The 14,120-nt window shown below is 38.9% G+C and overlaps 1 protein-coding gene across 1 annotated transcript in view; it reads left to right on the forward strand.

Moving 5' to 3' along the window:
- The window catches only part of NSF (N-ethylmaleimide-sensitive factor), a 131,540-nt gene that overhangs the window by 92,395 nt on the left and 25,025 nt on the right, over nt 1–14,120 (forward strand). Inside the window, exons 14-15 of the mRNA XM_010832395.1 lie at nt 1,814–1,947; nt 12,707–12,773. Coding sequence (XP_010830697.1) covers nt 1,814–1,947; nt 12,707–12,773 — 201 coding nt within the window. The remainder of the gene's footprint in view (nt 1–1,813; nt 1,948–12,706; nt 12,774–14,120) is intronic.

Here is a 14,120-nt window from a genome sequence, read left to right on the forward strand (position 1 = left end):
TCAGAAACAAAGATCACAAGTTCATTTCTAGACACATAAGTTCAAGGTTCCTATAGGATGATTGAGCTTCTCTGATGGCTTAGCAGTAAAGAATCCATCTGCAGTGCAGAAGATGTGGATTCAATCCCTTTGTTGGGAAGATCCCCTGGAGAAGGAAATGGCAACCCACTCCAGTATTTTTGCCTGGGAAATCCCATAGACAGAGGAGCCTGGCAGGCTACAGCCCATGGGGTCCTAAAAGAGTCAGACACGACTTAGCAACTAAACAACAAATATCTTCCTTAAATACCCTGAGTCACTGAATCAGTTCTATTCTATGGGATAATTGAATGGAAAATGTTGAGTAGCCCACTGGATATGTAGGTCTATGCTCAGAAGACAAGTCTAGCTAGCAGTATACATTCATGAGTTGTCAGTGTGTAGACTATTGTTCAATCCATGGGAGTGGATGAGTCACTTAGAGAAAGGGAAGGTTGAGAAGGAAGAGGGGTCTAGGACTGATCTCTGAGGTGTGTCAATGTTGAAGGACTAAGTAAAGCAGGAAGAGTTGACAAAGGAGATTGAACAAGAATAACCAGAGTTAAGAGAAGGAAAAGAGAACGTGCTGTCACAGAAGCCAAGAAAGGTATTTAAAGAAAGAAGAGAGCTGTCAATTGTATCAAATACTCTTAAGAGGCCAACAGATTACAATATTGGATTTGGTGAGATCGAGGTCGTTGGTGGCCCTGATTGGAGCCTGTGCCATTTAATAGGAATGGAAGCCATGAGGTTGGTTTGAGGATGGTTGGACGGTGAGTGAAGGCAGCTGGAGTAGATGATTGTTTAGGGACGTTCCATTTTGAAGGGACAAGGCAGAGTAGTGTTGAAAGTAGTGAAGTCAAAAAAGAGTCTTTTTTATTAAACTGTCAGTAGCCTGCTGCTGCTGCTGCTAAGTCGCATCAGTCGTGTCAGTAGCCTAGAGCATGTTTAAATGCTGTTGGAAAGGCTCCAGGGAAGAGGGAGAGGTGAAACACAGGGGGAGAGGGTACAGTTGATAATGTCAGGTTTCTGAGAAGACGGGAAAGAATAATTGATCGGTTTATGGGTGGGAGAGGGGAACATCTTTTATTACACAGAAGGGAAGGAGGAGTTGTCTAAATACAGGTGAATTTATAGATTTGGTTGCCTTCATGAGAAGACCTGAGTCTTTAGTTTTCTAGCCTGGTGGCTCAGCTATAAAAAATGTGCCTGCAATGCAGAAGACGCAGGAGACCTGGGTTCGATCCCTTTGTGGGGAAGAGTCCTTGGAGAAGGGCATGACAACCCACTCCATTATTCTTGCCTAGAGAATCCCATGGACAGAGGAGCTTGGCAGGCTTCAGTTCATAGGATCGCAGAGTCGGACATGCCTGAAGCAACTGAGCAGGGGCAATTTTCCCTACCCCTAATATCATCTCCAAAGAAGATTGTATTTTTTTTTTGTCAGACAAATGATTTGATAGAACTAATAAGTACTGATATGCATTTGAATGCTTTCTTGTTCTCTTTTTTTAAAAGAAGCAAAACCCTTGCATTTTGTATATGTAGCCAAAACCTTGAAAGATTAAGGTTATGTGACAAAGAAGGAATATATTTCATCATACTTTTGAGAAATGCTAATCAGTCTGTTTAGTTGCTAATAAGAGAAAACATGTCTGCCGTGAAATTGTGTCGGGAAATGTTAATGAGCAGCTGGTTGAGGCCTCAGTACTTTGTGGATAAAAGTTTAAACTTGTTTGGTTCTCCTTTGCTTAGGTTGGCTTTTTTCCCCTGACTTGCTCCTGTCGTTATGCAGGCCCTCCTCACAGTGGGAAGACAGCTTTAGCTGCTAGGATTGCAGAGGAATCCAACTTCCCCTTCATCAAGATCTGTTCTCCTGATAAGATGATTGGCTTTTCTGAGACAGCCAAGTGTCAGGCCATGAAGAAGGTATCAAGATTTTTACTTTCATTTTGACTTCCTACCTTTTAGATGTATGTGTATGTGTGTGTATACATACACATGTACATATATATTTATCTTTGCACATGTATATATGTAGACACACACACACACATGTGTATATATATATAAGCCATAACAGTTATGTTCTTCTCAAGTGAAATTATCAGCAGAATTTGGGGGGAGGGAAACAGTGAGTGTTTTAGATATAGTATTTAACTTTGTAATGTATTTTTATTAAAGTACCTTTATCTTCCAGATTATGCTTTACTTAGTATGTATTAGGATTATTTTTCATTTTTTAAGTTTGTATCAACTGAAAGGCCTGAATTAAGTGTGTTTGAGTAGAGTGAAGCAAATTCATTTAGGATTTTTTAAGTTCTCTTGTCAATCTGCAAAATCAGACTGGGGTCAGTTAAGTTGACTGTATTGTTTGGGAAAGAACAAAGTTATATCATTGGAAAGATATTCTCAAAACCCCTACAGAAAGATGGTGATGTCTCAGATAATAATCAGCGTCCACTCGGCAGACCTGGGGCAGGTGGTCCTCGTCTCTGCGTTTCTCCAAGTACCATTTGTCACCTTCCTAGCATGGCTGCTTTGAACCACCGGTGAAAGTTACAACAGCATAGACTAGGATCCTAGTGCTGAAAGGCCTCTTAGATCGTCTGGTTCATCGCTCTCACATTCAAGCAAGTACCGTGTAAGGTATTTGGATAGTAGGTGGTTGCTCATTAAAAACAAAAACAATAAAAATCAGTGCTGAACACTCTTAATGCTGTTTCACCTCACTTGATTTTCACTGATATTCTGATTTTGCATACTCCAAGACTGAAGAAAGGTTAGTTTTTATATATCTAGTTGAAGTATATCTTTTACTTAAACTTTTTTTTCAAGCTTGATTTTTTTATAGATAAAAAATGACTGTAAGTTAAAAGTTAAAGAGATGTGAGAAAGCCAGGGGCCTTCCCTGGTAGCTCAGCTGGTAAAGAATCTGCCTGCCAGACTACGGGAAAAGAATCTTGAGAATGGGACTGCTACCCAGTAAAGGCAGCTCAGATGTGCTTTTACCTTGTTCCTAGGCCCTCACTTTATAAAGATGTAGGATAGAATTACCTAAGTGTTTCTTTAGGGAGGAGATTGAAGAGGAAAATACATTTTTTCAAAAGCAGACTCCCCAGAAATGTAAGTTTGAAGAGTCTCATGTTTGTGCAGGCAGCAGAAAATCATTTGTGTTGACTCCTTGAAATGGATGGAGGAGGCAGAGCTTGGAGCAGGATTCCAGCCCTGCACACTGAATCGTCGAGATAAACATTCTGCACAAGGTCGTTAAAACTGAGTGTGAAAGTGAGGGAAATGTTGTTGCCTGACACAAAAAGAACTTAAATATCATAAGACACAGGACTGGTGTCTGAGATGAAACCGGTAGTATCTATCATTCCTGCGAAGACCTGGACAGAATCTCTAGGACCAGTAACCTCCCTTATGTAGATGGGGTTGCTGTTCTTTTTGTTTTTTGTATTTTTATAATGTTTCCCTCTAAAGGGAACCCTTAAACCATTTCTTTTGGTGAAAATTTAAACAGCTCTTGGACTCGTAGCCACTGAACCTCCCATTTAATTGAATAGCTAATTCTGTTTGTATTTTCCTAACTCCATCTATCTCTTATACTTGTTTAAAAGTAGTCTTCTGTGCAGATGGTAATTTACTCCATTGCTTTTCACCAGCTGCCAGGTTCTACCTCAGATGTACTCTGAGATGTGGGTGGATGGTGCTAGTCTTTTCTATAAAGTTTTTTTAAAAGTATTTTAGGCTCCTGCACATCAAAGCAGCTTTGTAAGTGTGAGATATTATCATTTTTATTATTTCAATCTCTTGCAAATTGACTTGAGGGGGGAAGGTAATATGTGCTGATTTTAGAGGCTTAAATGGTTAAATTAATGACTTAATAACTTATGATTTAATCTTTAAATTGTTGTAGCCTTTCAAGGTAAGGTTTCAGATAAGTGGAAGGCTAAGGAGTATAAAAATGTGTCTATACCAGCTTACTTAAAATCATTTGGATTCATGATTCACTGTCTGGATCAGCTGTATACTCTTAAAGTTGCAAAAAATATTTCTGCTTCAGCAGTATAGTAAATTCATATTTAGACTTTTTGGGTTTTCCTTGGAGAAAAATATTATTCTCTGTGACTAAAGAACAGAATGGAGAAAAGAATGAAGCAGAGGTGTCTTAGAAATTTATTAGAAATACTGCAGAATCTTTCCCTGCAAATAGTTTTCACATTGTTGCCTAATGATAGCTTGACAAAACCCTGAGGGCTCAGACCCATCTGAAGGTGCTCAGTCTTCCAGTTTGCTTTTGAAAATGAAATATAAATGCCATTCTTTAGACGTTCTAGTCTACCTCCCACCATTGTTCTCTTCCCTTCTTTTTTTTTTTTTTTTTTTTACTGTGAAAATGGAAAGCCGGTGTCTTTTTTTCCCCCAAAGCACAAATAATTTATAATTTTTTATCATTCTGGAGAAAGTTCTTTCCTTTTAGGTATATCCTTCCCACGCCCAAAATGTAGCTTTTCCCAATTTCAAAAATAATTTAGAAAATGCAGAAAAGAACACAGAAGAAAATAAAGTCCATATTTGTTCTTCCATCATCTTCTCAGACACACATACACACAACGTATTATGTATTGGTGATCACATTGGACATACTGTTTTTTTCCCACTTACTATAAAATTTTTTCATTCTCATTAAAATTTATCCGAATATTATGTTGAATTAATATCTGTGTAATGTCCATTTAAACATTCCTTTTTTGTTGAACACTTAGGTTTCCAAGTTTTCTCACAATTATAAACAGTATTCTGTAGAACGCTCATTCGTGGCTGTTTAGTCACTAAGTCGTGTCCGACTCCTTTGCAGCCCCATGTTCTGTAGCCAACCAGGCTCCTCTGTCCATGGGATTTTCCAGGCAAGAGTACTGGAGTGAGTCGCCATTTCCTTCTCCAGAACTTCAGTGACTGCCCCCATTTGCTTATTATATTTTTATGAGAGTAGCATCAAAATTTACTGGCTGAGAACTTGGACTTCGGTTTCTAATAGACCTGAATTTGAATCCCAGGTCCGCTGCGCTTACCAGCTCTAATAGTCACTTAACCTGTAAACCTCTGTTTTCTCATCTACAAAATGAGGATAATATCAATAGGTGCCTCATAGGATTGTTAGGAGAATTAAATGAGATGGTGATTTTTGTGCTGTATCATACAGTGCCTTGGGATATAATATGTGCTCAATAAGTGGTTATTCTTACTTATCATTATTATTGTACATACATTTCTGGTTATTTCCTTAGGATGAATTCTTAGAGCTGAGATTGCTAAGGTAAAAATATTAATGGGTGTAAATTTATGATAAATATTGCTATTAAAACATGTAAAAATATTAATGTTTATAAAACCTTCTTAAGAAAGTTGTGCCAATTTATACTTGCAGCCCCATCATATAAGAATATCAATTTCCTTGGACTCTTGCCCATATCTTTATATATCATTTTACTGCTTGGTTTTGTTACGTAAACCAAGAGTTTTTGTTAGTGGAGAGAGCTATTAGGCTTGCTATAATGAGTATCTAAGATTAAGATACTTAACTTTCAGACCTTAAATTGCAATTAAGCTATTGCTTCTTATTCACATACAGATTCTGGTGCTAAAACATATGAAAGTAGTTTATACTCGATTGAATTCTGCTTCTTAATTTGCTTAATAAATCCTTTCTCTGTGTAGGTAAACTCCTGAATACTAGCAAACTCTGTATGAGGTATTGTTCTCACATTCTGTTGGGGAGGAGACCCTATATGTTCCCTTAAGATAGTTGAAGTATTTACAGATCTTTCTCTTCTCCCGTATTTTGTTTTTGTTTCCCCAACATTATTCTGTTTAAAAAATTTAATTTCTTTATCCATTTTTGCATCTATACTTTAAAAAAAAAAACCTATTTTCTAGTTCTGTTAATGGCATTAAATGAAAAAAATAACAATGCAGTAGATCTTGATTGTAACTAGTATGCCTTCTGAGTATACAGTCAGTATAGAGATGAAGTAGGACAGTCTGATGTGATTACATTGTTTGAACAAAATCGAGTAAAAGATTTGTGATTTCTAAAACTATACCCGTTAGTAAGGTCATATAGTCTCATTTTTAAAAGGACTGAAAATTAATGGAAGACATTTTCCTTTCCACTAGCTTTGCAAGAAAGAAATAATCTTCTTTGAATATCCTCCTGTAAATCCCACTGCAAATTGTAGTCTGCACAGAACAGAATCATGGTGCCTAATCCTCCTCTTTTCATGGTTTAGTCCATACAAAGAGCGGAACTGGAAATTGGATCTTTTGACAGCAGTTACTAAGCAACAGAATTTGGATGTTTTTGGTTAACATCCTAATATATCATGTAGCTGATTTGTTGAAGAGTGTGCTTGCAGTAACTGACAAGTGGACACCCTGTAAGTGACCACAGGTCCCTGTACTGCTGGGGGTCGGGGGGCGGCAACACTTGTTCTTTTTGTTTAATATACTTTGTCTTCTGACGATTGTATCTGTCTGGCACGCAAAAGAGGATTGTGCAGCTCTTCAGTAGAACTTAACTTTCAGACCTTGTGACTTCTTATGTCATTAAAGATATCCCACTCAGTCTGTCTCTCATATTTTGTGAAACTGTAAGAATTTTTCCTGAAAAGCAGGGAGAACAAATAAGGGAATTTGAGGTCATTTCCAGGAAGCTTGAGCGCTTTGCCAGAAGTTTAGGTCCACTTCCTGAGTCAGTTTCATTAGAAGACAGCTAATGTTTGCTTGGTCTACTCCCAAGTTATTTTTAGAAACGAGAGATTATTACTGATAGCACCGATTTGAATTTGCTCACTTACATTTTTATGTGCTACCAAATATGATTAGAGTATGCTTTCAACTAATTGCTGACAGATTTACTACATTGGGGATTTTCTAAGTCATCAAATTCCTACTGTCAACAGATTCCTACTAACTCAATACTTCATGCCAACCACTTCTGAATTGAGTGAACTCTTTCAGCCCCGAAAGAACCAGAGAATTTGGCTTCACTTACCTCAGAGCCTTAAAGAGGTTCTAGAAAATGGAGGTCAGACTCTATTTGGAGTACGCTTTGCTGGGGTTTGTGATTCTAAAAGACTGGGATTAACGTGGAGCTAATGCTGGCATGTTCCCATTTGCATTCATATAGACTCCAGAGGCTGCAGCTGCTGCCCCTCCCCTATACACAGGTGGTTCCCAGCTCATGTGAAGATTCCAGGAGTGGGCTCAGTGCCTTGAGAGCTCTTGGCACCCTCAAGGTCCATGACCAGACCTGCTCCCAAGCCCTCAGCAACAGGAGCTCCATACCTCCTTTCCCAGTGCATCCAGCATGCTCCTGCCACCGGCCCAGGCTCCCCACGTTTTAGGTCGTCTCTCATGACCCACAGCCTGCCTTTGCACACAAGAGAGGAGGCACCAAAGAGGTTCATGACGACAGTCCCCTTATGTCCACAGCTAGGTAGACTGTGGGATTTTGTGATTTCATCTTCTAGAGTAGACCTCTCGTTTTTGCCCTGTTGACTGTTGTCACTCTTCGCCACACTTTTTTTCTTTCTTCCATTCTCCCCATTCTTTTCTTCAGCCTTCTCTTTCAGACTTCTCACCTGACTCTCAGAATACATATATTCTGATAAGTTTACATGCTCTAGGAAACTCCCTGATAGAGCTGGGAAAACTATATCCTCCAGTTTGCTGTGTGCAGTCATGGTTTTTCTGTTTTTCCAGCCGCTCCCCTCTTTCAGGTATCCTACTTTGCATGATACCTTCTGTGATCCCCTCCTGATAACCTCTCCAGCAGGAAAAACTTGAGCATCGTACTTTCATCTTACTACATGAAAGGATCAGAATTTAAGTTAATTTTTTAAAGAGTCTGTAAGATACCAGCAGTAGCCCCAGCTTCAGCCCACCTGGCTAAATGTTGTTTTGGCTTTTGGTCTGGAGAAGGCAGTGTGTATTCACCGGGTGCTATTACTGATGGCAGGTTCAGCACTTTAGTTGTTGTGTCTGAGCTGGGGCAGTTTGTACAGTTTTACTTTTTCTGCATCTCTCCTCCTTTTGGGGTTTATCTGTCTGCAGTTATGGTAGAACTTCCCCACTCAGTATGTAAATATCTCAGATTTTAGTCTGGCAGCTAATTGCATACACTTGCCAATGGAATCCTGATATCTCCTTATTTAGCATAGGGCCAGGAAGCCAAGAGTGGAAGAGGCTGAGGCGACTAGGTAGAAACATGGGTTCAGGAGAATAGTGGTGACCTTATCTTACACTTGTGACTACCTGTGGGAAAGAATGTGTGTGAGAGAAGTGAAAGATGTGTGTGTATTTAAATTAAAGCAGAGTCAACTGAAACTGGTCAAGTTACAACTGGAATTGCATAGCCTTTGTCATGGTTAGTATGTTGTTAAGAGAGTTAGCTGCGAGTACTCCTCTCCCCATGGTAGTAATTAGTACATTAAGAACTGTCTGTAAAAAAACGAAAACAAACTACATTAAAGGCTGTAGGTATTTTCTTCTAAAATGTTAGAGGTAGCCCATGCAGTCAGCTGTGAAATGATTTGAAATGCTTTGTGAATCACAGTATCTGAGATAAATTGGTGAAAATTTATCATTAGTTCAGACCCCAGCAATGTCCTAAGTAATGTTTATAAGCTCTATAAGCTTTGAGGAGGAAGAGGGGCTGATTCAGAGAAAGTGTAGAACTACTGCAGTATCCCATCCACAATGTCCTGGGCCCCTGTGACTCAAATCCACGATATTACAGTCTGTCAGACAGAATGATATGCTTGCATCAAAGCCCTTCATATCAATAGGATTCTGAGCAAATGTTTTAAAAGAGCCAAGCATTATTTTTCATGACTTCTAGAAATCACCTGAGTTTGCCACATTGGCTGCTATTAGTCCAGTCTTCAAAAAAGAGCAGAGAACTGCAGTGGAACAGCTTCTAAACTTTTCCATGTCTCTTCCATTTCTCTTCTGTTTCATCTCTCACCCGCCACTCTCCATACACACAGCACCAATGCTGACCCCTCTTCCTTTTAGTTCTTACAGACTGTGTTAGTTCCTGCAGTGCTCCTGGATTTTCTCTGTGCCTCCTTATAATTGATATGCACTGCTTAGAACACTTTCTTCCCTCTTTCCTAGTGAATTGTTCATCTTTCAGTTCTCAGCTTAAATGTCACTTCCTGAATTTAGGAGACCATCATCAACTTCATAAGCTCTTATATCAGTCACGATAGGCTAAATTATGCTGCGATAATGAATAGCCCCCAAAATCTCAGGGGCTTAACACTACAGAGTTTATTTCTTGCTCACACTACATGTCCACCATAACTCAGAGACGAAGCTCTGTTGCAGCTTCTCAGAGACTCAAGCTGATAGGTAATAGTGGCTCCATCGCACGTGTGATTCTGTTGATAGCCAAGGCAGGAGAATGAACCAAGCCATGGCTCTTGAAGCTCCTTTCAGAAAGTGAAATACTCCACTCCCATTTCAGTACCCAACGCAAACCCGATAATCATCCCTGACTCGAGGGGTTGAGAAAGTGCAGTCTGACCACGTGCCAGAAAGAGTAGGATGTGCGTGGTGTCGCCCCGGGCCCCACAGCTCCTGTGCTGTGTGCCACCACATCTTCTGTGTCTCCGCTAACATCAGCATGCTGTGCTTCATCATAGTTACACGTGACCTTAGTTATTACTCTCTCCATTGCCTTCATTACTGCTTGACACACGATATGAATTTAAAAATATTTGTTAAATGAGTTAACAGAACAACGCTCCAAGATTCAGTCCTCAGCCCTTTATTCTACTTCTACCATTTCTCCTTGAAGATTTCTTCCCTCTCATGGTTTCAGCCTTACGAGATGTCCATACTCTCTGACTTCAGTCGTGCATCTCCAACTACTGCCCTGATATGTCTACTTGACTTTAATGCATAAATTTCAGTGTATTCCTTCAGTAAGTATTTATTGATTACTTTCTGATAAGGCATCATATTAAGTGACATGGATACAGAGATAAATACAACAGTACTTGCCTTCAAAGAGCTAGCAGTCTGGTGTAATATAGGGAAGAATACTATGAATCCGTAATATATACACAGTACAAAATGCTATACCGAAGGAGAAGAGAGGCAAGTAACCTATGACAAGATGAAATTAGAACTTTGTGTTGTTTCAACCATTGAATCCACTGAGCAGATAAGATTACTAAATACTCTTCTGTGCTGGGTGCAGGGGGGTAACATGAATAAAGGTTTTATCCACCTCCCAATCCAATGAGGAGACAGATGGCTAAGGATGAAAGGGTAGATGACTGACGGGTACAGGGGATGGTGCAAAGGAAAGCAGCAGAGGCATTCTTGCCCACGTGTATGCAGCAGATGTTTATTAGGCACCGGTGAAGCATCAGACCCTGAACACATAATGCTAAAGAAGACATTTCCTACCTTAAAGCATATACAGTGTGTGAGGGAGAAACTTACCATGTAGATTGTCACATGAGTTGACGTTTTGCTTTTGGGTTTATTTTTGTTGATGAGTTTTTTGGGGGTTATTTATTTATTTATTTTTGCATCTTTGAGAGTGACTTTTGAGCATAGAAAAGACCATGTGTAGCTAGTTAGAGGTCTAAAAAATTAACATTAAACATAATAAAATTATATAATTTAAAATCTAGTTTTTCAACACAAAAGAAAACTTAAACTTTTAAAAAATCCACTTATTTTATTCTATTTATAAGTCAAGTAAAGGGTAGCTCAAAAAGAGATTTTTACAACTTCAGTTTCTTTAAATATTTTAAACTGTATTTAGACATTTAAAATGTTTTATTTTCTCTTTGAAGTACTTCAGTTGTTTAACAAAACATTCTAAGTTTCAAAGTAAATCTATAATTACATTTATTTAATAAAATTAACAATATGGTGGCATAGTGGTAAAGAATCTGCCTACAAGTGCAGGAGAAGCTAGAGACATTGGTTCAATATCTGGGTTGGGAAGATCCCCTGAAGTAGGAAATGGCAACCTGCTCCAATATTCTTGCCTGGAAAATTCCATGGACAGAGGAGTTTGGCGGGCTGCAGTCCATGGGGTTGCAAAGAGTCAGACATGACTGAGCACACACACACACACACACACAATAATATAATTATGGTGAATCTCAGATTACTATTTGCAAGGCTTATTAAAGTTATACTTCACCTTCCAGCATTAAAGTTTATCAAAATTAGTCAACTGCATGTTTTAAATTGAACTAGCAAGGCTAATCTATTAATCTAATGTAGTAAATTTTCTTAATTGTCACAAATGCTTTAAAGACCACGTATTCACAGATTGTCTTTAAACATAATATGAAAAAGATTAATATTGTAGGTTTAATTTACTTTGTTCCTATACCTAATTCTTAATCTTCTATAGGTAAAAGGTACCCAGTAAGGAATATCATGCTACTACCAAGCAAAATCAGGAGAGTGGTGGTTACCATCTTGGTGCATTGAGGTTACTCATCAGTCAGATTGGACTGGAATGCAGGGTTTAATTCTTAGCGATGACACCAGTGGGCTACACTGAGCGCTGGAATAGGAACCGCCAACATTTACAAAAACGCTGGTCTCAAGGCTTTGAGTGCTTATATTCAACTTAAAAAAGAATTAATTATTCTGTCTGGCTTGAAATTGCTACTTCCCTGCCAGGATATAACAACCTCCTTCACTGCTTGCTTAATTTCCATTTATTTGGCTATCTTAAAATAATGCACTGTCATCTTTTGTCTAGTTCTAATGATGCCTCTATCTGATATTTTATACCTAACTTTAATTCTTTTGTAGACACTTTGGCTGTTACAGTCTGATTTGAGCTGATAGAATTCTCCGCTTTCAATGTTATTCCTGTTTGACAGGGCCACAGTTCCTACTACTAATAAAATGACATTCAGTTTTACCCTGCACATTCCTGTGGCTCCATTTAGCCCTTGAGTCACAGCACTGAGTCGTGCCCCCGACAGAGAGAGGAGAGACCATTGTGATAAAGTTGATGGATTTGTCAGTTGATTAATTCCAGTTTTTCCTGAGCACGCCCCAGTGTGACGCATCCAGCCCTTGGAGCTGAAAGTAGCCTTACCCTCCCCCATGGTCAGCTGTGATCCAGCTGTGATGTCCTGGGCAAGTCATTTAACTGCTTCAGGTCTCCATTTCCTCACTTTTAAATTTGTAAGAACTCTTGAATTTCTAAAGTCCTATTATCTACTAAAGTCTAATTTTGTGTAGTCAGAAATATTGCGTGGGACTTCCCTGGTGGCACAGTGGTTAAGAATCCACCTGCCAGCGCAGGAGACATGGGTTCAATCCCCTAGTCTGGGAAGATCCCACATGCCACGGAGCAACTAAGCCCCTTTGTCACACAACTAAGCCTGCATGCTGCAACTGCTGAAGCCTGTCCACCACCCATCCCCTCTCGCTGCGGCTAGAGAAAGCCCTCACAAAGCAACAAAGACCCAGCGCAGCCGTAAATAAATAAAACTTTTTAAAAAGAATGTGTTTTGGGACCGGGGGGGTGGGCATTGGTCAAGAATTAGCTAAATGTTATCTTCTTGGAAATTCTTGTAATTTTTTGAGGGCAGTGAGATAATCCATGGTTTTGCTTTTCTTCTAGATCTTTGATGATGCATACAAATCCCAGCTCAGTTGTGTGGTTGTGGATGACATTGAGAGACTGCTTGGTGAGTCATCACTTCTGCCATTGTACTATCCTTGCCACATTACAGCTAGTGTCTCACAAATTACAAGAGAAAATACAGGTGTTTATAATCCATAGGGCAATAGAAATAGCTTTATCTAATAAGGAAATATAACTTCTCTTATATCTGAAGTCAGCAGTGATATCAGTGGTAAATATGCCTTATGACATAACGATAAGGGTCCATGTCTCATATTTTGTATCTTCCACAAAGTTCCCTGACCATAATAAATAATTAGTAATTTTCATTGATGGATATGTTTGCTATATTCTATCTCAGAGCTGCCTGTAGCTCAGAGGTTCCATTTGCTAACTGGGTCAGGACTAAGGAAAGAAGAGCTTAGGGTTGGAATGAAATCTACAAGTTAGCAGTAACACTTGGGGCAGAAGTTGTCAGCTCTTTGTCTCAGTTTCCATTCAGATGAAGCAGAGACTGTATTCTCTTCCTTAGTTATCCCACAGAGTAAATGTAAAGACAGAAATGAGATAATGTTGTGAAAGTTAAAAACATTCCGAAAGTTACAAGTGCTCTACAGTAATTTTTAAGAATACCTATTAAGCATTTCCTATGTTTAAGTGCACTCCTATAGAATACAAAGATAAATGAAACAGTCCCTGTACTCAGCTCATAAGGTGTATTCCACAAATAAATGCCGAAACAGTGTTGTTACTCTTATATTTTATTTCTTCACACAAACTAGATAAATCTGGGATAAATTCATTGTAACAATGGCTCAGGATGGTGTAACAAAATTGATTGAAATTGATCCCATCTGGTAACTTAATAAATATCTGAAGATACTACCAATGCCTGGTTAACTAACACCCTTCTTCCTTAAGGGGTCTATAATGGTGTAGTAATGATTTCGTATTAACTGTTACTACATTTCCCCCATGATTTTGAGACTTATTTTATGTCCTCTATGATTTGTTTTCCTGTTTCCTGAGGCAGTGTTTGTTACAAAACAAAGTAGGTATATGTAAGAGGTCTTCTTAAATAGTTTTATCTGGTGACCTGGGTTTTGGATCTGCTATTTTTTGAAACATTTCATCTCAGTTCCTGGGATTATTTCTTTAAAAGCTTTTGGGCACATACTCATAGCCCTGCATAAATTCCTTTACCTAAACACAATTGAGATGTGTGGTCATAGCAACAGTACTATGTCAGGAATGTTTGCCCTCCGAGTATATTTTCGCTTGTATGAATAGTTATTATCCGTTCATGTTGGTTCATTTATTTGGTAAGCATTTGCTGAGCCCTTACCACTGGGCTAGAATCATTAGGGCTTCAGAAAAACAGTAAGATGCTGTCATTATGACATACATCAGC

Source organism: Bison bison, unplaced genomic scaffold (genome assembly GCF_000754665.1).
Source record: "Bison bison bison isolate TAMUID 2011002044 unplaced genomic scaffold, Bison_UMD1.0 scf7180017861046, whole genome shotgun sequence".
Lineage (NCBI taxonomy): Eukaryota > Metazoa > Chordata > Mammalia > Artiodactyla > Bovidae > Bison > Bison bison.